General features: G+C 43.1%; 1 protein-coding gene across 1 annotated transcript in view; it reads right to left on the bottom strand.

Moving 5' to 3' along the window:
- Positions 1–24,486, bottom strand: part of DNM3 (dynamin 3) — a 481,981-nt gene that overhangs the window by 54,920 nt on the left and 402,575 nt on the right. The window contains exons 16-17 of the mRNA XM_069737623.1: positions 5,937–6,160; positions 1,758–1,994 (exon numbers count right to left, since the gene is read on the bottom strand). Coding sequence (XP_069593724.1) covers positions 1,758–1,994; positions 5,937–6,160 — 461 coding nt within the window. The remainder of the gene's footprint in view (positions 1–1,757; positions 1,995–5,936; positions 6,161–24,486) is intronic.

The raw sequence follows: 24,486 nt of genomic DNA, 5'->3' as shown, positions 1-24,486 counted from the left end.
TGTATCAGTGTAGGTGGAATATTGTAGTCTGCCGACTGGTTACTTTGCAGATAATTGCCCTAGGTGCAGCAAACTCGTTTACTCTCTGAGACTTGTATGGGTGCGTGTAATCTGATCATCGGATGCACCCGTAGCATGCTGCAATTGTTTTCTTCAGTGATGAGCGAACGTGCTCGGATAAGGCGCTAGCAAACAGGCAATCCCTGAATGTGTTGAGGCTATCGAACAGCCGCGAGACATGCTGCCGCAGGGACTTGAACATAGCTATAACAATAAATAATAATAATAAGTAATAATAATATTTTTCAAGCACGCCGAAGTCACTCGGTTATCACCCAAGCATGCTCGGACAACTCCTCATCACTAGTTTTCTTGTGCCAAATTGGCATGAGAAATAAAGCGTTAGTCGGCACTGCCTCATAGTATGATATTGGGCCGAGTGCTATCTGATAAAACATTGGCGAGCACTCGGCCATGTTGTATGATCGTGTAAGCGAGCCCTTAAGGGATGATCATTGTTGATGGCCACACAGTCAATACTCTGACGATCTACAATGACCAATGGTCGCAGCACCGCCGCACTGTCTGATCCCACCCTTATAAGATCAGTTATTGTTAATGGAGGCCACAGACACAGAGAAAATGGTTTAAAATAAGTTCAAATATAGCATTTATATAAAAATAATGTGTACTCTGAAATACCAGGATTTAAGTCATAATAACCCCCCCAAAAAACAGTAAGACTCTGTACATGCACTTTACATGGAAATAATTTTCGACTTAATGATATATGGTTGCATGGCCTAGTTATAGCATTCCAGAAAAGGGTCTCAGCGGGAGAAATGTAAGGGGGTGTGAAGGGGGTGAAATAACTCTATTTTAAAAGCACACAGGAATGACAGAAAGGCCCGAGAAGAACATGTTCTTGTGTGAGAGAGACACATAATACTCCAACAGGAACTATAGCAATAAGTGCTCGGTTTGGGAAGAATTATTGGGATAAACCGCTATAACGAGAGAAAGGAATGTGACATTTCAGAACAGACTTCCTAATAACTCTGCGAATTATCTTATCACAAGTCATTTACGCTGAGTCCCCTGTGCCAATCTCTAATGTACATTCTCCGTCTGCCTTTGTCTACGAGTGCAGAAGTTACACAGCTTTTTGTATATTGGTTCATTTATATGATTCAGAATGATAATTGCTTTAACACAGGGGTAAGGTTTTCTAATCAGGATGTAATGATGGTAAAAACTCCTGCTGTCCTAGAAAGGAGGGTGAGTAATTCAATGGGTGTTTCTAGAAATAAAATTCCTAACCCCTGGCATCATGGGCTTACAATCTGCCATGTAAGTAAATTGCATCTGAAGATTTTTAGGAAATGCTATCTGTAGTATAGCAATGTGTGTACTGCAGATCCCTCAATGGTGGCATACGTATAGTTCTCCAGGTAAAATAGGAGCTGATCTCACACTCGACAGCGGCCACTAAACATTGGAAGAGCGGTGCAGTACAGCACATTCAGTGCTTTTATATGGCTGCTGCGAGAGTTAATGGCAGGTGGCGGACCACCTAAGGCCATCAATATAAATCATCAATATTATGTGACCAGAAAAACTTTTACAAGTAAGAATCATCACTGATCATTATATTTTTTTTTATAGGAAACAAAGATGCGATACATTTTTTTGTATTCTGTACTTTGTACTACTCCAAGCTGATGCAGATTGGTATTTTTCTCACTATTGTGTGTTACCTGGGAACACTTGGTGGAACACGCGATGGCCGAGAAGAGAATTGTGGTGGCATCAGATAAGGATCGTTAATACAAGGTAAAAAATCTTGGCAGGAAAGTTCAGGTGGTGTTCCATGCTCAGAGTCCGGAGATAAGCCTGCTTGTCCTGGAAAAGAGCCTGACAGTGAAGGAGATAGCTTTACTGTCGGAGCATGGTGATCACAACTTCTCTGAGATGTTGGACTTGACGATGGAGAACTAAAAATGAAACGCAAATAAGAATTTAAGTATTCCATTAATTATTTTGATGTAGCCCATCACATAACTTATCATTATCAGTTAAAATAGTACAACTAGAATTGCTGAAACCACACTGAAAAGGCCATATTCATGATAGTGTCTACTTCAATTTATCCAGGAGGAAATACCATGGAATGTATACTCAACCAGAAGACACCTCACAGAATTATGTATGGTTAGTCAAAATGTTAATAAAAAAAAGTCCAAAAATCTAAATTGTTTGGTTTTCTAAATATAGCAGAAAAACAGTCCATTGGATTGGGCAATTTCATATGAGTATAAGGGTATGTGCACATGATGTCTTTTTCAAACAGGTCCGCTCTGAAGGCCGAATGTAAATGCATTAAAAGGGGTTATCCAGGACTATGTAAATGTTTTACCTGCCTATTCTCCTCGGCACAGACCTGTGCTGGCACAGAGTGATCACTGACCTCTCTTGCCAGCAATTCTGCAGGTTCTGCCAATGTCATTTCGACAGCAGCGGCTTCTCTTTCTCTCTACTCTTTTGACAGAGCATTAATTGCCGATGTCATGCTGATTGACAGTTTGTTCCTCGCTGCAGAACGTCCTGTCGACTGAGCAGCCGGAAAAAGAAGAGCTGCTCTGTTGATGTGTAGCAGATGAATTGCAGGCAGGAGCGGTAAGTGATAGTACTGTGACAGTGTCGGTTACAACAAGCAGGCAGTTGCTAACATGCAGTTAGTTAGTAGGTAGTTGCTAATACACTACTCACAAAAGTCGTAAAAATAGTAAAAAGTTCACACTACAATGATATTTTATCATGAAAGTAGGGCATTTAAGTTGAAGCATGCTGTCTTGTCTCCACATAAGGCGAATGGAGGTGTAGATGATTGATAAGCTGCTGTGAGATTTTTTTCCCTACTTCCGTTTCTAAGATGAGGAGCAGACAGGACCAACGTAGACTCAGCGTCCATAGCTGCGCATGTACAGCGTGGGTGCAATCCAAGTCGTTGATGTTGGTTACTGCAGGTCAGAAATTGATAACGTCACAAGTCCAGCACAAGTGATCCCTGTCTCACAACAACTCTGGCTATAAAATGGCTGCCTAAAGCAAGTGACCCACCAATTGCCATGTGAAGCCATGCCCATTTTGAACCAACTTAACTGGTAAAAACAAGAGCGAGCGGTAAACAAATACTGGCCAGCAGAGATAATACATTTAGCAGGTAACAAACAAAGACAGAACTTATATTTCTAAGATATTCAAACTGAACAGCTAAATAGTAATTATCTCTGGGGGAACAGTAGACATGCATTGGTGAAGTTTCTCATCTCAAGCAATTAATTGAAACGAAAGCCAACAACAGTGGTAGATATACCACAACAAAAATGTCAGTGCCTCAATAAATGATTATTTGACCTGGAGCATCAATTACAGCTTGACAATGATGTTGCATGCTGTTCACAAGTTGAGTTAATGTCTGCTGAGGCATGGCATCTCACTCTTGTTGAAGACTGGCCCTCAGGGTTTTGAGGTTCTGGAGTACAGAGTTACGAGCTTCCACATGGCGACTACACTAATCCCATAGGTTTTCTATGGGATTCAGGTCTGGAGAAAGAACAGGCCACTCCATTTGAGGTTTCTTAGTCTCCACAGCCATTCTCGAATGATGTGACCTCGATGACCCGGAGCATTGCTAGCCATGAAGATGAAATTAGGCCTGTTATGTTCGTACAGAGGCACAATGACTTCATTAATGATGTTATTCAAGTAGTAGGGTCTTGTCACTGTACCATTCACTAAGTGTAGGGCAGTTCTGTATTGTCTGGGCACACCTGCCCACACTAACCCCACCACCAAAGGCTCGTCTAGTGACAACAGTGGCTGATACATAGTGCTCTCCTTGATGTCTCCAAAATCATCGGCGGCCATCATTTCTGCTCAGCGTGAATTTACTTTCATCAGTGAACAGCACTGAGGCCCACTGGTCCCTTGTCCAGCGTAGATACTCCCTAGCCCATAACTGACAATAATGCCTGTGCCTGGTGGTGTGGTCAGGTGCCCTTGCAGGTCATCTAGCACTCAGACCACACTAATGTACAGTATACTGTTTTGAAGTCTGACGTGACACTTGGATGCCTCCCACCTCCCTTAAATGTGCCTGGAGTTGTGTGACATTCATCATCCGGTTCTGAAGGGCATTGTTCACAATGCAGCAGTAATCAGTATGGGATGTGGCCAAAGGACTTCCACTTCTCTGCCTTTCTCTGACTCTTCCAGCCTCCCGATATTTCTGTTGCAACCTGCTGATGACTCTGTGACACTAAGCTCAGTGGACACTATCGTCTGAGAACATCCTGCTTGAAGCCTCTCAATGGCGAGGTACTGTAGATCAATGGATAGGTGTCGGATTGGTCTCATGTTGTCAAAATGTGAATGGCATGATGAGGTGGACTATTTAAATACCATTTTTTATTGAACCCTGAAATTTACTGGCCGATTCTTGGATCAAACACCTTTTGTGAAATTTGTAATTACGTTCCTTTTTAGAGAACAGCAAGTTGCGCAAAAAGTACTGAACATTGAACAGTTGGATGTGGGCATTCATAAGTTTAGAAAAAATCACAATATATTTACCTGAAAAAGTTAGAGTGCATTTTAGGTTCATCGTAAAATTTTCCAGAAAGCCAAATGTCCCTAACTTTTTGTGAGTAGTGTATGTGCAGTCTTTTGAGTCTTTTGACCACTTCAGGTTTCTGAAGATGCCAATTGGTTAAAATAAGTTAACTAACTATTCTCATGGAATTTTCTTCGTGGAAGATGCTTTAAACTTTATAATACAAGACAATGGAAAAACTCAAGATGCCTGGAAGATTCCCGAGCATCTTTTTGAGGCTTTTGCAAGAATTTTTTTGCTTCGTTTTTTTAATTGTTGAATGTAACGGCAATCTGTAAAGTGCTAGTAAAAAAGACACCACAAACGTACTCTAAAAAAAAGGCCAGCAGTGAAAAATATTGCAAAAGCAATTAGGAAATAAGCAAAAAAGCTAAATAAAAAGGATTACTAAACACCAGAGAAAAGCAGCATTTCCTCAACTCAACGGGTTCACCCACCTAAAAAAAATGTTGTGTGCACATAACCCTAAGTAAGGTACATTTTTGGGTCTGTATTGCTGCTGTATCACCCAAAACTCCTAGAACTCGATAGTGATCCAAGCTTTGTTTAGCAGTGCCATGTGGGGAACAATGGGTGTTATAGCACTAGTATAGGCTCTTACTGTACATCTGGGTGCAATATGCCAGTCTATGGAAGCACTTCAATGACCAAGAAATTGCTTCTGGTGGTTTCCAGGACTGCAGGTTTTTATTGCAAACCTATTTATTCTGCTGGCAGCTGGAACAGGGCAAAATTGGTATAAACTAAATTAGCTACATTATTTTATGTATGTGCGTTTAGTATATTATTCTTGTATAAGCAAGCAGCTTTAACTTGTGAGTATGACTTTTAGCGTTCGACTATATTTCCATACATCTGTCCGGCTTATATAAATTTGCTTCCCATGCCATTTACTAACCAACAATTTTAGCAAGCTGTCTAGCAGATACACATGGTATATGGAGTATTTTAGGAAACCAGACAAGCATGGTAAATCAGTGATCCAACAAAAAGTCAATAGGGGTAAATGCAATTCTGTAAATTACTGACTTTTATTTATGAACTGATATAATACCTATCGTAGACATTCTGAAGACCTAGGATTAGGAATTGTTAGGTCTATAAGACAGGGTACAACTCCATAAAAGCAAAACATCCTAAACTACACTCATGCAATAAGTTAGAGAGGCCAAAAAGGCTGCAGGTAGACCCCGGTAAAGCCTTCCTTCTGGCTTGCGTAATATCTACTAATTATAAGCCTTCCATTAACAATGTTCTGTACCAATGAAACTGCATCCAAAAACTGTCTTCCGGAGACGACACTGGGGTGAAACCGACGTATGTGCTGTTATTGCTGATAATCTGCTTGGCTTCTGATGCAGCACTGTCGATTTTCATCATGTCATCTTGTTTTTGAGCTTGCTCAGAGGAGTCCTCCATCAAAATGTTTTGATCCTCGGAAGAGCACAAGTGAGCCAGTAGCTCGGCACGTATGAATTTTCTTACCTGTAAATGAGCATAATATATTCAGACGTGATTTCTTCTTCAGAGTCCAGATATATATATATATATATATATATATATATATATATATATTAATATTAGTAAATGGTTATGTTTTTCTGGGGCAAATTCAACAGATAAATTAGCGTAACATGGGTTAGGCAACTTTTGAAATGAAAAAAATGAAAATGCAATACGCAATGTCCAGTCATCCACTAATATCAACCAGAAGCTACAGCATTTCCCTCTTTTTTTGTATACAAGTGGCCAACATGTGACTCTGCAGTCATTCATTTGCCGAGTAGCCACGCGCAATTACTACAGGCATTTTCGTTTACAGATACAGTAGGAGCCATGATGCCGGTAGCATATCCATGATGGCAGAGGCCACTGACTGGCTGCAAAGGTCTGATGACAGCCTCTGCTAAGCAAAGACAGGGGGAGACAGAAGATTTGTCACTGATTATTCAGTGGCGCACTCAAGAAGATCTCTGCACAATCATGCGGCGCCATCTCGCTAGAGAAAAAATTGTCTCCACTAAGATGACGCCAGCAGCGCCTACGCAGTAGCATCTATTGGCGACCCGATCTATGCTACTGCGCAGCCATCTTGCTAGAGGAAAGAAAAAATTGTCCACCAAGATCGCGCCACCTGCGCCTGTGCAGTACTACCATCAGATCGCCAATAAATGCTACTGCGCAGGCCCGGCCGGCGCCATTTTGAGACAGAATTTTTTTTATTAATGAATTTATTTATACCAGAAAATAACAGAATTAAATGCACATTATCGAAGCGATCATGCTGCAGCGCAGGCACTGCCTGTTGAAGGTGATTTTTTTCCCAAGATATATAATATTCAATACGTAAAATAGGGAGCAGGTCAGTGAGGGATCAGTGACCTGTTGGGAGCCATACTGATGAATACCTAATCAGAGCACCACATGAAGACCCCCCACAGACCGCCCGGAGCATGAGCATATTATTAACTCAAAACTGAAAATAAAGATTAACCCCTTCACCCCGAAGCCTGTTTTCAACTTCCTGACCAGGCCATTTTTTTCAATACTGACCACTGTCACTTTATGAGGTCATAACTCTGAAACGCTTGTTTTCTCATGACATATTGTACTTTATGATAATGGTAAAATTTATGCGTTTATTTGTGAAAAAAAACGGAAATTTGGCAAAAACTTTGAAAATTTAGCAATTTTTGAACTTTGAATTTTTATGCCCTTAAGGCTATGTGCACACGTTCAGGAATTCATGCAGAAAATTCCTGTGGAAATCCAGACATTTCTGCCAGATTTCCGCATGAAATCCGCATGCGTTTTTTTGCGCGTTTTTTGCGCGGTTTTGACGCGGTTTTTGCGCGGTTTTTCCCAGACACTTCCCAATGCATTAGACAGTGGGAAAACCGCGAAAAAACGCAAAAATAATGAGCAGGTTCATTATTTTTCCGCAATGCGTTTTTCATGCAGAAAAACGCACATCATGTGCATAGAAATTGTGGATTTCATTAAAAATGATAGGATGCTTAATGTATGCAGATTATTTGCGGTTTTATAGCGTTTTTATAGCAAATAATCTGCAACGTGTGCACATAGCCTAAATCAGAGAGATATATATCACAAAAATTAGTACATAAATAACATGTTCCACATGTGTACTATACATCAGCACAATTTTGGAACCAAAATATTTTTTGGTCAGGAAGTTATAAGGGTTAAAAGATGACCTGCGATTTTTCATTTTTTCAATAAGATTTAGGAAACCATTTATTTTAGGGACCACTTCACACTTGAAGTTACTTTGTGGGGTCTATATAACAGAAAATACCCAAAAGTGACAACATTCCAAAAACTGCACCCCTCAAGGTACTCAAAACCACATTCAAGAAGTTTATTAACCCTTCGGGTGCTTCACAGGGGCTGAAGCAATGTGGAAGAAAAAATGAACATTTAACGTTTTAGTCACAAAAATGATCAGTCGGCAACAATTTGTTGATTTTCACAAGGGTAAAAAGAGAAAATTATCCACTAAAGTTGGTGAGCAATTTTTCCAGAATACGCCGATACCCCATATGTGCGGGAATACCACTGTTTGGGCGAACAGCAGAGCTCAGAAGGGTAGGAGCGCCTTTTGACTTTTTGAACGCAAAATTGGCTGGAAGTGAGAGTGGAAGCCATGTCGCGTTTGAAGAGCCCCTGATGTGCCTAAACATTGGAAAAACCCCACAAGTGACCCCATTTTGGAAACTAGACCCCTTAAAGAACTTATGTTACTATGTGGTGAGCACTTTGAACCCCCAGGTGCTTCACAGAAGTTTATAACGTAGAGCCGTGAAAAAAAAATCACATTTTTTCCACAAAAATGATCTTTTAGCCCCAATTTTTTAATTTTCACAAGGGTAACGGGAAATAATAAATCACTAAAGTTGTTGCACATTTACTCCTGAATACGCCGATACCCCATATGTGGGGGGAAACCTCTGTGCGCACGGCAGGGCTCAGAATGGAAGGAGTGCCGTTTTGGATTGCAGACTTTGATGGAATAGTCTGCAAGCGTCATGTTGCATTTGCAGAGCCCCTGATGTGCCTAAACAGTGGAAATCTCCCAAAAGTGAAACCATTTTGGAAACTAGACCTCCCAAGGAATTTATTTAGATATGTGGTGAGCACCGTAAACCTCCAAGTGCCTCACAGAAAATTATAACGTTGAGTCATGAAAATAAAAAAAATCACAGTTTTTCCACAAAAATTATCTTTTAGCCCCAATTTTTGTATTTTCACAAAGGTCACAGGAGAAAATAGACCACTAAAGTTGTTGCATATTTTCTCCTGAGTACGCCAATACCCCATATGTGGGGGAAAACCACTGTTTGTGCGCATGGCAGGGCTCAGAATGGAAGGAGTGACATTTTGGATTGCAGACTTTGATGGAATGGTCTGCGGACATCATGTTGCATTTGCAGAGCCCCTGATGTGCCTTAACAGTGGAAATCCTCCACAATTGACCCCATTTTGGAAACTACACCTCTGAAGGAATTTATCTAGAGGCATAGTTTTATAGTAATAACTATAATGCTTTTGGTTTTAGTGTATGAATCTATAATGTGGCGTATGTGTAAGATGTGCTCGGTACATCAGATTATAGATGTGTTGTGTCAAAAGGGTATAAACTAATTTTATTAATTTGTGGATGTGTGGTACCCTTTGAAACAATCCTTAATGCAAAGGCCAGGTTTCTCAGGGCAGGTTTCGCAATGGTAAGTTGTGTCCTTTCGGATTCCCCTCTTGGAGCATACTCTGCACCGTTTTTGTGATCGGCCTGTCCTCGCTGCTTGGGGAACCTGTCTTGGGAAATGTTGACCTGGGACAATACGGGTACTATCAGATTCAGAAGTACTGGGGCCCTCACCTCCCCGAGTGCCAAACATTAGGGCCTTGATGACTTCCTCCTGAAACTGAAGGAAGGTCCCCGTATTGCCTGCAGATCGGGACAGCACAAAAGCATTGTACAGTGCCATCTGTAGAATGTGCACGGCCAATTTTTTGTAGCATACTTTGACTTTCCGCATGGAACTGTATAGTTGGAGGACCTGATCTGAAAGATCCACACCCCCATGTACCGATTGTAATCCAAGATACAGTCTGGCTTTTGCACTTGTGCTGTGGTCCCACGAACAGTGACAAGGGTGTTGTGGTCTCGGTGTATGGTTGTCAGGATAAGGACATCCCTTTTGTCCTTATACTTGACCACCAGCATGTTGTCGCTGCATTGGGCTCTGCTTTCCCCTTTTCTCAGCATTTGCCCAATTAGCGGCTTAGGGAGGCCTCGCTGATTTTTTCGCACGGTGCCACATGCAGCTGTACCTCTGGCAGAGAGGGCCTTGAAGAGTGGGATGCTGGTGTAAAAGGTATCAATGTAGAGGTGATAACCCTTATCCAGCAGTGGTGCAGCAATTCCCACACAATTTTCCCACTCACCCCCAGGACGGGGGGGCATTCAGGGGGGTTAATTTGGGTGTCCTTCCCCTCGTAGACCCTAAATGTGTGGGTGTACCCTGAGGTACTCTCGCACAGTTTGTACAGTAAGAATTTTAGCCTCCCTTTGCAGTGAACGAGAGATTCATCAATAGCAATGTCCCTCTGGGGTATGTACGCCTCAGTAAATTTTCTGCTGAAGTGTTCAACCACTGGCCGAATTTTATATAGATGATCAAAGTTAAGATCGTCACGGGGAAGACACTGCGCATTATCATTATAATGCAAAAATTTATGTATCCCTTCAAATCGTGTCCTTGTCATGGCCATGCGGAATACCGGTGTACTGTAGAGAATATCAGCACTCCAGTATTGACGAATCTCTTTTTTTTATTATGCCCATATGCAGCATAATTCCCCAAAATGTTATCATCTCTGCTGCATTTATGGGGGTCCATCTGGCGTATGATGATGTGGGATTTTGGGTGAAAAATTGCTGGGCATACAGGTTCGTCTGGGCCACCATAAGATTTATTATTTCCTCACTGAAAAAGAATTTGAAAAAGTCTATTTCAGTGAGGCCAGTGGTGTCAAACTGGATTCCTGAGCTGCTGCTGAAATCTGGAATGACGGGCTGAAAATTTTCGGGGGGTGCAATCCATATGGGATCGATTGCTGCAGGAGTTGCCTGGGTCCTAGGCACCTTGTTGGAGGTCCTTCCTCACCAGATGAGGAGGAGGATGAGGAATAGAGGAACGTGTGATCTTCCTCATTGGCTGAATCTGTGTCGGACGCAAGGATGGCGTAAGCCCCCTCTGGTGAATACCGCCTTGTTGACGAATGGGCCATTTTTATTTTTTTTCCCAAACCCCGGGGATGTTTATATAAGTGGTGCTTTTACACGTGTAATGTGTGGGGCATGTGAATAGGGTATTCTTTATTATAACAAAACAGAACACACCTAATAATATCCCTAAACAGGGTCATGAAGATAAATATATCACCAAAACCGAAAAACGACCTTCACAGAAAGACCAAATAATAAAAGAAAAACATAATCTTTATTGAAAACACATATAAAAGTATACAACTACTGGGGCAGTGGCCACTGGTGCAAGAACAGAAACACAGTGGGACCCACCTATAGGCCAACCTCACAAAGAACAGTATAGTAATCGTAACAATATAGTAATAATAACAATAGGCTAGTCATGAAAAGTGCATATGTACGTTTCAATGATGTACAGGTACATAGTAAAGGCTAATTAACAAAGTGTTAATAAATATACATAAAGATAAACACCTAAAAAATAGCGTCATAACATGCAAGCCATCAAGATGGAACAGCCTAACAATGCAGATATACAGTACTGTAAAAATGACGGTATAGTTACCAGGAGGAGGAACCTGGGGACCCACCACACCCAGAGATGCGGAGATGCGAGCCTCCATAACAAAACAGAGAAAAAAGAAGTAGAGAGGTAAAATGTAGAACAAAAAATGTAAAGAAAAATCAGATTTAAAAAAAAAAGTTTATATAAAAAAACCAGACGTTCACTACACTAATGCCCTCCCTATAAATTTATCCGACGCAATTTTTTTTTTACAAATGAAAAACGGACATCACAAACAATGTGAGGTGCGCTCCCCTAATGCACTCGCTAAAAAGTTAATCAACACAACTAATTCTTTTTTTTTTTTTACAAAAGAACAACGGTCGTCACCGACAATGTGACGTACGCTCCCGTAATGCACTTTTTATGCAAGAAAAAAAAAAGCTGCCTCCCTACCTATAAAACTACTCTGTACTTTTTTTTTCTAAAACAAGATCAGTTGTCACTAACGCTGTGACGCTGGCTGTACTAACACGCTACCACTAAAACTACGCTGTACAATTTTTTTTTTCTATAAAAGAATTTTGGTCGTCACTAACGATGTGACGCCGGCTACGCTACCTTGCTATGTCTAAAACTATGCTGTACTATCTACTATTATTTTTTTCTAAAAAAATTTGGACGTCGCTTAGACTGCGAAGTCTGCTACACTAACTAGCTAAAAAAGAATAATTCCCGTGGCACAGTCTCTGATCAGCAGCGATACTGATCAAAACATCCATAGCGTCAAAACCACAACGGCCAGATGTTACAGCATAGTGGATGGGATTTCAAGAAATCTCATGTTTAATATGCGTCCACAGACACCCACAGCTCACTTGTGGACACTGACATGTGGCGTATCTTTTAGGACCGCAATACGTCAATTTGTCTTGCGGAGATGCGAGCCTCCATAACAGAAAGGACATCAATAGTCTAGTAGATTTTACAATGAAGCTTATTGTAACCTGTATTCTTACCTGTATATACAGTTAGGTCCATATATATTTGGACAGAGGCAACATTTTTCTAATTTTGGTTATAGACATTATCACAATGAATTTTAAACAAAACAATTCAGATGCAGCTGAAGTTCAGACTTTCAGCTTTCATTTGAGGGTATCCACATTAAAATTGGATGAAGGGTTTAGGAGTTTCAGCTCCTTAACATGTGCCACCCTGTTTTTAAAGAGACCAAAAGTAATTGGACAATTGACTCCAAGGCTATTTCATGGACAGGTGTGGGCAATCCCTTCGTTATGTCATTCTCAATTAAGCAGATAAAAGGTCTGGAGTTATTTGAGGTGTGGTGCTTGCATTTGGAAGGTTTTGCTGTGAAGTAAACTTGCGGTCAAAGGAGCTCTCCATGCAGGTGAAACAAGCCATGCTTAAGCTGCGAAAACAGAAAAAAACCATCCGAGAAATTGCTACAATATTAGGAGTGGCAAAATCTACAGTTTGGTACATCCGGAGAAAGAAAGAAAGCACTCGTGAACACATCAATGCAGAAAGACCTAGGCGCCCACGGAAGACAACAGTGGTAGATGATCGCAGAATAATCTCCATGGTGAAGAGAAACCCCTTCACAACAGCCAACCAAGTGAACAACACTCTCCAGGAGGACGGCGTATCAATATCCAAATCTACCATAAAGAGAAGACAGCATGAAAGTAAATACAGAGGGTTCACTGCACGGTGCAAGCCACTCATAAGCATCAAGAATAAAAAGGCTAGACTGGTTTTGCTAAAAAACATCTAAAAAAGCCAACACAGTTTTGGAAGAACATTCTTTGGACAGATGAAACCAAGATCAACCTCTACCAGAATGATGGAAAGAGAAAAGTATGGCAAAGGCGTGGTACAGCTCATGATCCAAAGCATACCACATCATCTGTAAAACAATGTGGAGGCAGTGTGATGGCTTGGGCATGCATGGCTGCCAGTGGCACTGGGTCACTAGTGTTTATTGATGATGTGACACAGGACAGAAGCAGCTGAATGAATTCTGAAGTATTCAGAGACATACTGTGTGCTCAGATCCAGCCAAATGCAGCAAAACTGATTGGTCGCCGTTTCATACTACAGAGGGACAATGACCCAAAACATAAAGACAAAGCAACTAGGAGTTTATTAAAGCAAAGAAGTGGAATATTCTAGAATGGCCAAGTCAGTCACCTGATCTCAACCCAATTGAGCATGCATTTCACTTGTTAAAGACTAAACTTCAGACAGAAAGGCCCACAAACAAACAGCAACTGAAAACCACCGCAGTGAAGGCATGGCAGAGCATCAAAAAATAGGAAACACAGTGTCTGGTGATGTCCATGAGTTCAAGACTTCAATCAGTCATTGCCAACAAAGGGTTTTCAAACAAGTACTTTAAATGAACATTTTATTTAAAATTATTTAATCTGTCCAATTACTTTTGGTCCCTTTAAAAACAGGGTTGCACATGTTAAGGAGCTGAAACTCCTAAACCCTTCATCCAATTTTAATGTGGATACCCTCAAATGAAAGCTGAAAGTCTGAACTTCAACTGCATCTGAATTATTTTGTTTCAAATTCATTGTGGTAATGTCTATAACCAAAATTTGAAAAATGTTGCCTCTGTCCAAATATATATGGACCTAACTGTACATCTAATTAATTTTCAAAAACAATAAAATATTGAACTCAATTAAATTCAGCCGATTGGTTCGGCCCTCCATACCTGTCCCAGTTCCTCATGTGGCCCCTTGGGAAAATGAATTGCCCACCCCTGCTTTAAGCATATTCAGAGCTATAGCCTGCCTGTCCAAATCCAGACAATTGCAGCTAAATCTCCATCAATATAACATAGTATGAATAGAAAATCGACACTTATTATTAGTAGTCTGGACTAAGTGTATCGCTTTCTGGCAAAAAGAGACTAACCCTGACTATACTCCTAATAAACCTTTAGATAAACAGGCGGTGTAGCTTGCTTCATGGGTGGGGTACTCTGCTGAGTAGCACAAAATGCTACTAGGCCCAAAAGGATTTCCGGGGCTAGATGCAGTTAAAAATTAGTACTTAGGTAAACAGGCGGTGTAGCTTGCTTCATGGGTGGGGTACACTGCTGAGTAGCACAAAATGCTACTAGGCCCAAAAGGATTTCCAGGGCTAGATGCAGTTAAAAATTAGTAATTGGATAAACTGGCGGTGTAGCTTGCTTCATGGGTGGGGTACACTGCTGAGTAGCAGAAATTGCTACTAGGCCCAAAGTATTGCCTGGGCTAAATGCAGTTAAAAATTAGTACTTAGATAAACAGGCGGTGCAGCAAGCTTCACAGGCGGGCTACTCCGCTGACGTGCAGACACTGCTACTAAGCCGAAAAACATTTACTGGGTTAGATGCAGTAAAAATTTAGATACACAGGCGGTGTAGCTTCACAGGCGGGCTACTCAGCTGACGTGCAAACACTGCTATTAAGCCCAAAACGATTTCCTGGGTTAGATGCAGTAAAAATTGAGATACACAGGCGGTGTAGCTAGCTTCACAGGCGGGCTACTCAGATGACTACCAGACAATGCTACTAGCCCAAAAGGATTGGCTGAGCTAGATTACACCAAATGCTGTGACAAACACTTGCACAGCACTGGCACAGACCTGCCTGGCAAAAAGTGCTATGAACTGCTGTAACCTACCCTGAAAAGGGCTGATATTACAACTAGTTCCGACTCCCTAAACCTATCTCTCACAAAATTCGCTTACAAAAAAAGACTCTTTGACTGTATAGCACCCACAGCAGCAGCCGTGCCGTCTAACACTAAGCTGCAGCAGCAGTGAGAAAATGGTGGCGAAGGGGAAAATGGCTGGTTCTTATAGGGAAAGGACATGTGACATACACAGCCAATGACACATGCCTTTGCTTGTGTGCATCACATGCACATTGCTGTGTGTGTGTGCACTGCTGATAAGCTGAGAGACTGCACCGCCCCACTGTAAATGCGGGAAAGAAAAAAAAATGGATAAACAGTTTTAATGTGCAAATCAAGTTATTATTATTTATTATTATTATTTATTATTATAGCGCCATTTATTCCATGGCGCTTTACATGTGAGGAGGGGTATACATAATAAAAACAGGTACAATAATCTTGAACAATACAAGTCGCAACTGGTACAGGAGGAGAGAGGCCCCTGCCCGCGAAGGGCTCACAATCTACAAGGGATGGGTGAGGATACAGTAGGCGAGGGTAGAACTGGTCGTGCAGTGGTTTGGTCGATCGGTGGTTACAGCAGGTTGTAGGCTTGCCGGAAGAGGTAGGTTTTCAGGTTCTTTTTGAAGTTTTTGATGGTAGGTGAGAGTCTAATATGTTGTGGTAGAGAGTTCCAGAGTAGGGGTGATGCACGAGAGAAATCTTGTATGCGATTGTGGGAAGAGGAGATATGAGGGGAGTAGAGAAGAAGATCTTGTGAGGATCGGAGGTTGCGTGCAGGAAAGTACCGGGAGACGAGGTCACAGATGTATGGAGGAGACAGGTTGTGGATGGCTTTGTATGTCATGGTTAGGGTTTTGTACTAGAGTCTCTGGGTAATGGGGAGCCAGTGAAGGGATTGACAGAGGGGAGAGGCCAGGGAATAGCGGGGGGACAGGTGGATTAGTTGGGCAGCTGAGTTTAGAATAGATTGGAGGGGTGCGAGAGTGTTAGAGGGAAGGCCACAGAGCTGGATGTTACAGTAGTCGAGGAGGGAGATGATGAGGGCATGGACTAGGGTTTTTGCAGATTCTTGGTTTAGGAATGTACGGATCCGTGAAATATTTTTGAGTTGAAGGTGGCAGGAAGGGCTTAGATATGCGGTTTGAAGGAGAGATCAGCGTTGAGGATTACCCAGAGACAGCGAGCTTGTGGGACTGGGGAGAGTGGGCAGCTGTTTACTGTAATGGATAGGTTCATTGGGGGGGTCACGTGAGATGGAAGAAAGACAATGAATTCTCTTTTGTCCATGTTAAGTTTTCAAAATCTAGCGGAGAAGAAGGATGAAATAGCAGATAGACATTGAGGGATTCTGGTTAGTAGGGTGGTGATATCTGGTCCAGAGATGTAGATCTGTGTATCATCAGCATAGAGATGATACTAAAAACCGTGAGATTCTATGAGCTGTCCCAGGCCAAAAGTGTAAATGGAGGAGAGCAGGGGCCCTAGAACTGAACCTTGTGGGACTCCGACAGATAGGGGGCGAGGTGAGGAGGTGGGGTGTGAATGGGAGACACTGAATGTTCGGTCAGTTAGGTATGACGAGATCCAGGATAGGGCCAAGTCTGTGATGCCAAAGGATGAGAGGGTCTGTAGTAATAGGGAATGGTCCACTGTGTCAAAGGCAAAGGACATGTCCAGGAGGACTTTTGGTGAATGAACAGAAACTCAAACAGCCGAATTTTAACCCCTTCATGACCCAGCCTATTTTGACCTTAAAGACCTTGCCGTTTTTTGCAATTCTGACCAGTGTCCCTTTATGAGGTAATAACTCAGGAACGCTTCAACGGATCCTAGCGGTTCTGAGATTGTTTTTTCGTGACATATTGGGCTTCATGTTAGTGGTAAATTTAGGTCAATAAATTCTGCGTTTATTTGTGATAAAAACGGAAATTTGGCGAAAATTTTGAAAATTTTGCAATTTTCACATTTTGAATTTTTATTCTGTTAAACCAGAGAGATATGTGACACAAAATAGTTAATAAATAACATTTCCCACATGTTTACTTTACATCAGCACAATTTTGGAAACAAAATTTTTTTTTGTTAGGAAGTTATAAGGGTTAAAATTTGACCAGCGATTTGTCATTTTTACAACGAAATTTACAAAACCAAGTCAGTTTGAGGGGTCTATATGGCTGAAAATACCCAAAAGTGACACCATTCTAAAAACTGCACCCCTCAAGGTACTCAAAACCACATTCAAGAAGTTTATTAACCCTTCAGGTGCTTCACAGCAGCAGAAGCAACATGGAAGGAAAAAATGAACATTTAACTTTTTAGTCACAAAAATTATCTTTTAGCAACAATTTTTTTATTTTCCCAATGGTAAAAGGAGAAACTGAACCACGAAAGTTGTTGTCCAATTTGTCCTGAGTACGCTGATACCTCATATGTGGGGGTAAACCACTGTTTGGGCGCACGGCAGGGCTTGGAAGGGAAGGAGCGCCATTTGACTTTTTGAATCAAAAATTGGCTCCACTCTTTAGCGGACACCATGTCACGTTTGGAAAGCCCCCGTGTGCCTAAAAATTGGAGCTCCCCCACAAGTGACCCCATTTTGGAAACTAGACATCCCAAGGAACTTATCTAGATGCATAGTGAGCACTTTGAACCCCCAGGTGCTTCACAAATTGATCCGTAAAAATGAAAAAGTACTTTTTTTTCACAAAAAAATTTTTTTAACCTCAATTTTTTCATTTTCACATGGGCAACAGGATAAAATGGATCCTAAAATGTGTTGGGCAATTTCTTCTGAGTACACCAATACCTCACATGTGGGGGTAAACCACTGTTTGGGCACATGGTAAGGCTCGGAAGGGAAGGAGCGCCATTTGACTTTTTGAATGAAAAATTATTTCCATCGTTAGCGGACACCATGTCGCATTTGGATAGCTCCTGTGTGCCTAAACATTGGCGCTCCCCCACAAGTGACCCCATTTTGGAAACTAGACCCCCCAAGGAACTTATTTAGATGCCTAGTGAGCACTTTAAACCCTCAGGTGCTTCACAAATTGATCTGTAAAAATGAAAAAGTACTTTTTTTTCACAAAAAAATTATTTTCGCCTCAATTTTTTCATTTTCACATGGGCAGTAGGATAAAATGGATCATAAAATTTGTTGCGCAATTTCTCCCGAGTACGCCGATACCTCATATGTGGGGGTAAACCACTGTTTGGGCACTCGGCAGGGCTCGGAAGGGAAGGCGCGCCATTTGACTTTTTGAATGGAAAATTAGCTCCAATTGTTAGCGGACACCATGTCGCGTTTGGAGAGCCCCTGTGTGCCTAAACATTGGAGCTCCCCCACAAGTGACCCCATTTTGGAAACTAGACCCCCCAAGGAACTTATCTAGATGCATATTGAGCACTTTAAACCCCCAGGTGCTTCACAGAAGTTTATAACGCAGAGCCATGAAAATAAAAAATAATTTTTCTTTCCTCAAAAATGATTTTTTAGCCTGGAATTTCCTATTTTGCCAAGGATAATAGGAGAAATTGGACCCCAAATATTGTTGTCCAGTTTGTCCTGAGTATGCTGATACCTCATATGTGGGGGTAAACCACTGTTTGGGCGCACGGCAGGGCTCGGAAGGGATGGCACGCCATTTGGCTTTTTAAATGGAAAATTAGCTCCAATCATTAGCGGACACCATGTCACGTTTGGAGAGCCCCTGTGTGCCTAAACATTGGAGATCCCCCAGAAATGACACCATTTTGGAAACTAGACCCCCAAAGGAACTAATATAGATGTGTGGTGAGGACTTTGAACCCCCAAGTGCTTCACAGAAGTTTATAACGCAGAGCCATGAAAATAAAAAATAAAAATTATTTTCTCAAAAATGATCTTTTAGCCTGCAATTTTTTATTTTCCCAAGGGTAACAGGAGAAATTTTACCCCAAAAGTTGTTGTCCAGTTTCTCCTGAGTACGCTGATACCCCATATGTGGGGGTAAATCACTGTTTGGGCACATGCCGGGGCTCGGAAGTGAAGTAGTGACGTTTTGAAATGCAGACTTTGATGGAATGCTCTGTGGGCGTCACGTTGCGTTTGCAGAGCCCCTGATGTGGCTTAACAGTAGAAACCCCCCACAAGTGACCCCATTTTGGAAACTAGACCCCCAAAAGAACTTATCTAGATGTGTGGTGAGCACTTTGAACCCCCAAGCGCTTCATAGAAGTTTATAATGCAGAGCCGTGAAAATAATAAATACGTTTTCTTTCCTCAAAAATAATTATTTAGCCCAGAATTTTTTATTTTCCCAAGGGTTACAGAAGAAATTGGACCCCAAAAGTTGTTGTCCAGTTTCTCCTGAGTACGCTGATACCCCATATGTGGGGGTAAACCACTGTTTGGGCACATGCCGAGGCTCGGAAGTGAAGTAGTGACGTTTTGAAATGCAGACTTTGATGGAATGCTCTGTGGGCGTCACGTTGCGTTTGCAGAGCCCCTGATGTGGCTTAACAGTAGAAACCCCCACAAGTGACCCCATTTTGGAAACTAGACCCCGAAAGGAACTTATCTAGATGTGTGGTGAGCACTTTGAACCCCCAAGCGCTTCATAGAAGTTTATAATGCAGAGCCGTGAAAATAATAAATACGTTTTCTTTCCTCAAAAATAATTATTTAGCCCAGAATTTTTTATTTTCCCAAGGGTTACAGGAGAAATTGGACCCCAAAAGTTGTTGTCCAGTTTCTCCTGAATACGCTGATACCCCATGAGTGGGGGTAAAACACTGTTTGGGCACACGTCGGGGCTCAGAAGGGAAGTAGTGACTTTTGAAATGCAGACTTTGATGGAATGGTCTACGGGTGTCACGTTGCGTTTGCAGAGCCCCTGGTGTGCCTAAACAGTAGAAACCCCCACAAGTGACCCCATTTTAGAAACTAGACCCCCCAAGGAACTTATCTAGATATGTGGTGAGCACTTTGAACCCCCAAGTGCTTCACAGACGTTTACAACGCAGAGCCGTGAAAATAAAAAATCATTTTTCTTTCCTCAAAAATTATGTTTTAGCAAGCATTTTTTTAGATTCACAAGGGTAACAGGAGAAATTGGACCCCAGTAATTGTTGCGCAGTTTGTCCTGAGTATGCTGGTACCCCATATGTGGGGGTAAACCACTGTTTGGGCACACGTCAGGGCTCGGAAGTGAGGGAGCACCATTTGACTTTTTGAATACGAGATTGGCTGGAATCAATGGTGGCGCCATGTTGCGTTTGGAGACCCCTGATGTGCCTAAACAGTGGTAACCCCTCAATTCTACCTCCAACACTAACCCCAACACACCCCTAACTCTAATCCCAACTGTAGCCATAACCCTAATCACAACCCTAACCGCAACACACCCCTAACCACAACCCTAACCCCAACACACCCCTAACCCTAACCACAACCCTAATTCCAACCCTAACCCTAAGGCTATGTGCCCACGTTGCGGATTCGTGTGAGATATTTCCGCACCATTTTTGAAAAATCCGCGGGTAAAAGGCACTGCGTTTTGCCTGCGGATTTTCCGCGGATTTCCAGTGTTTTTTGTGCGGATTTCACCTGCGGATTCCTATTGAGGAACAGGTGTAAAACGCTGCGGAATCCGCAGAAAGAATTGACATGCTGCGGAAAATACAACGCAGCGTTTCCGCGCGGTATTTTCCGCACCATGGGCACAGCGGATTTGGTTTTTCATATGTTTACATGGTACTGTAAACCTGATGGAACACTGCTGCGAATCCGCAGCCAAATCCGCACCGTGTGCACATAGCCTAATTCTAAAGGTATGTGCACACGCTGCGGAAAACGCTGCGGATCCGCAGCAGTTTCCCATGAGTTTACAGTTCAATGTAAACCTATGGGAAACAAAAATCGCTGTACACATGCTGCGGAAAAACTGCACGGAAACGCAGCGGTTTACATTCCGCAGCATGTCACTTCTTTTGTGCGGATTCCGCAGCGGTTTTACAACTGCTCCAATAGAAAATCGCAGTTGTAAAACCGCAGTGAAATGCACAGAAAAAAACGCGGTAAATCCGCCATAAATCCGCAGCGGTTTAGCACTGCGGATTTATCAAATCCGCAGCGGAAAAATCCGCAGAGGACCAGAATACGTGTGCACATACCGAAACCCTAACCCTAGCCCTAACCCTAACCCTACCCCTAACCCTAACCCTACCCCTAACCCTACCCCTAACCCTACCCCTAGCCCTAACCCTAGCCCTAACCCTACCCCTAACCCTGCCCCTAACCCTACCCCTAACCCTATTCTAACATTAGTGGAAAAAAAAAATTTCTTTATTTTTTTATTGTCCCTACCTATGGGGGTGACAAAGGGGGGGGGTCATTTATTATTTTTTTTATTTTGATCACTGAGATAGATTATATCTCAGTGATCAAAATGCACTTTGGAACGAATCTGCCGGCCGGCAGATTCGGCGGGCGCACTGCACATGCGCCCGCCATTTTGGAAGATGGCGGCGCCCAGGGAGAAGACGGACGGGACCCCGGCTGGATCGGTAAGTATGATGGGGTGGGGGGGAGCACGGGGGGGGGATCGGAGCACGGGGGGGGAATCGGAGCGCGGGAGGGGTGGAACGGAGCACGGGGGGCTGGAATGGAGCACGGGGGGGCTGGAATGGAGCACGGGGGGTGGAACGGAGCACCGGGGGGGGGTGGATCGGAGTGCAGGGGGGGTGATTGGAGCACGGGGGGAGCGGACAAGAGCACGGGGGGGAGCGGAGCACTGGACGGAGGGGAGCCGGAGCAGTGTACTGGCCAGATCGGGGGGCTGCGGGGGCGATCGGTGGGGTGGGGTGGGGGCACATTAGTATTTCCAGCCATGGCCGATGATATTTCAGCATCGGCCATGGCTGGATTGTAATATTTCACCCGTTATAATAGGTGAAATATTACAAATCGCTCTGATTGGCAGTTTCACTTTCAACAGCCAATCAGAGCGATCGTAGCCACGAGGGGGTGAAGCCACCCCCCCTGGGCTAAACTACCACTCCCCATGTCCCTGCAGATCGGGTGAAATGGGAGTTAACCCTTTCACCCGGCCTGCAGGGACGCGATCTTTCCATGACGCCGCATAGGCGTCATGGGTCGGATTGGCACCGACTTTCATGACGCCTACGTGACGTCATGGGTCGGGAAGGGGTTAAGCAAATTGTTTGAGTTCGACAAACGATTCGAACACCGCCCAAAACAGCTTGAATTTGAAATTGACGAACAGTTCGACTCAAACACTGCTCATCTCTGATTGACAGTTCAGACCAGCAGCATGGTTGTGGCCTGCAGTGTGTTCTCTCCAGTGCTGCAAATATAGACAGCTTTGTCTCTACAAAGTTAAAGGAGTGCAGCAGCACTGATGCTGGCCATCGTCAGAGACCTGCTCAGCTTCAGAGCAGAGTTCATAAGCTCTGTTGGAAAGACTGAGACCAGACATCACTGAAGGGCAGATTTCTAGTTTATCTAAATACACCTTAGAGCACATCTGGGCAAAGTGCAGCTCACGGGCCACAAACGGCCCTCTGGATGTCCCAGTTTGGCCTGTGGACCGAGACAGTTAAAGAACTTAAAACACATGCCCAAGGGCTGCACCATACCTTCACCCGCTGCCACCGCTTCTCGACGTTACTCTATCTGCATTCTCAGGATGCAGACAGTGATTAATACATTGGTGGAGGAGGGGACCCCGACTCCTTCTTTCACCAATGATCGTGTGGGACTGAGACAGCAGTGGAGGAATCGGAGCGAGGTTGGCATGTGCTGTATTTTTTTCATAGGTCTATGGGATATTTCTTGTATATATAGCAGGTACGTGGGGGCTCTGTTGTGAGTTCTGTTTTTGGGCTCCCTCTGGTGGTTACTGATGGTACTGGGTGACTTGTCTTTCCTGGGTTTCTGGGTTCCACCTGTTCCATCAGCATATGGGAGTTTCCTATTTAACCTGGCTTTGCTGGCATTTCCTCGCCGGTTATCAATGTATCCAGTGTGTCTTGTTACCTCTGCTCCCTGCTCCTAGAACCTTCTGGACAAGCTAAGTTTGGATTTTCCTGTTTTGTGTTTTGCTTAATTTGGTTTTTTAGTCCAGCCTGCAGATATGTGATTCTCTGCTGCTGGTTGCTCTAGTGGGCTGAAATTGCTTTTCATGTACCATGAGTTGGCACATGAGTTCAAGTAATTTCAGGTTGGTTTTTTGAAGGGTTTTTCGCTGACCGCGCAGTTCACTTTTGTATCCTCTGCTATCTAGCTTTAGCGGGCCTCATTTTGCTGAAACTGTTTTCATACTATGTATGTGCTTTCCTCTCATTTCACCGTCATTATATGTGGGGGGCTGCTATTTGCTGTGGGGTATTTCTCTGGAGGCAAGAGAGGTCTGTGTTTCTTCTGATAGGGGAAGTTAGATCTTCGGCTGGAGCGAGACGTCTAGGATCATCGTAGGCACGTTCCCCGGCTACTTTTATTTGTGTGTTAGGTTCAGGGTCGCGGTCAGCTCAGGTTCCATCGCCCTAGAGCTTGTTTGTATCTGTGCTTGTCCTTTTTGTGATCCCCTGCCATTGGGATCATGACAGTATAACCGGCCCACAAAGTGTTAATTGTATTGGCTGAAGTAGGAGGATAAGTAGTCTGAGGAAGTTTTTTTTTTTTTTTTTTTTCCCCTCAGAGTTTGCTGCCTAGCCTTATTGCAGCCTGGCTACTTCCTCCTCCTCTTAATCTTTGAATGGCTCTGATCTCAGCTGTTTATCATGGACGTCCAGAGTTTGGCTTCCAGCCTGAATAATCTTGCCACTAAGGTTCAAAATATACAGGATTTTGTTGTACATGCTCCTATGTCTGAACCTAGAATTCCTGTCCCAGAGTTTTTTTCTGGAGATAGATCTCGTTTTCAGAATTTTAGGAACAATTGCAAGTTGTTTCTTTCTTTGAAATCTCGCTCCTCTGGAGACCCTGCTCAGCAAGTCAAGATAATTATATCTTTCCTGCGGGGTGACCCTCAGGATTGGGCATTTGCATTGGCACCAGGGGACCCTGCGTTGCTTAATGCAGATGCGTTTTTTCTGGCATTGGGTTTGCTCTATGAGGAACCTAACCAAGAGATTCAGGCTGAAAAAGCTTTGTTGGCCCTCTCTCAGGGGCAAGATGAAGCAGAAATTTATTGTCAAAAATTTCGGAAGTGGTCGGTACTTACTCAGTGGAATGAGTGCGCTCTGGCTGCAAAGTTTAGAGATGGCCTTTCTGAGGCCATTAAAGAT

This window comes from Ranitomeya imitator, chromosome 8, assembly GCF_032444005.1.
Source record: "Ranitomeya imitator isolate aRanImi1 chromosome 8, aRanImi1.pri, whole genome shotgun sequence".
In the NCBI taxonomy this organism is placed as follows: domain Eukaryota; kingdom Metazoa; phylum Chordata; class Amphibia; order Anura; family Dendrobatidae; genus Ranitomeya; species Ranitomeya imitator.
The sequence above is the reverse complement of the archived record's forward strand: the minus strand, read 5'-3'. Positions and strand labels throughout refer to the sequence as shown.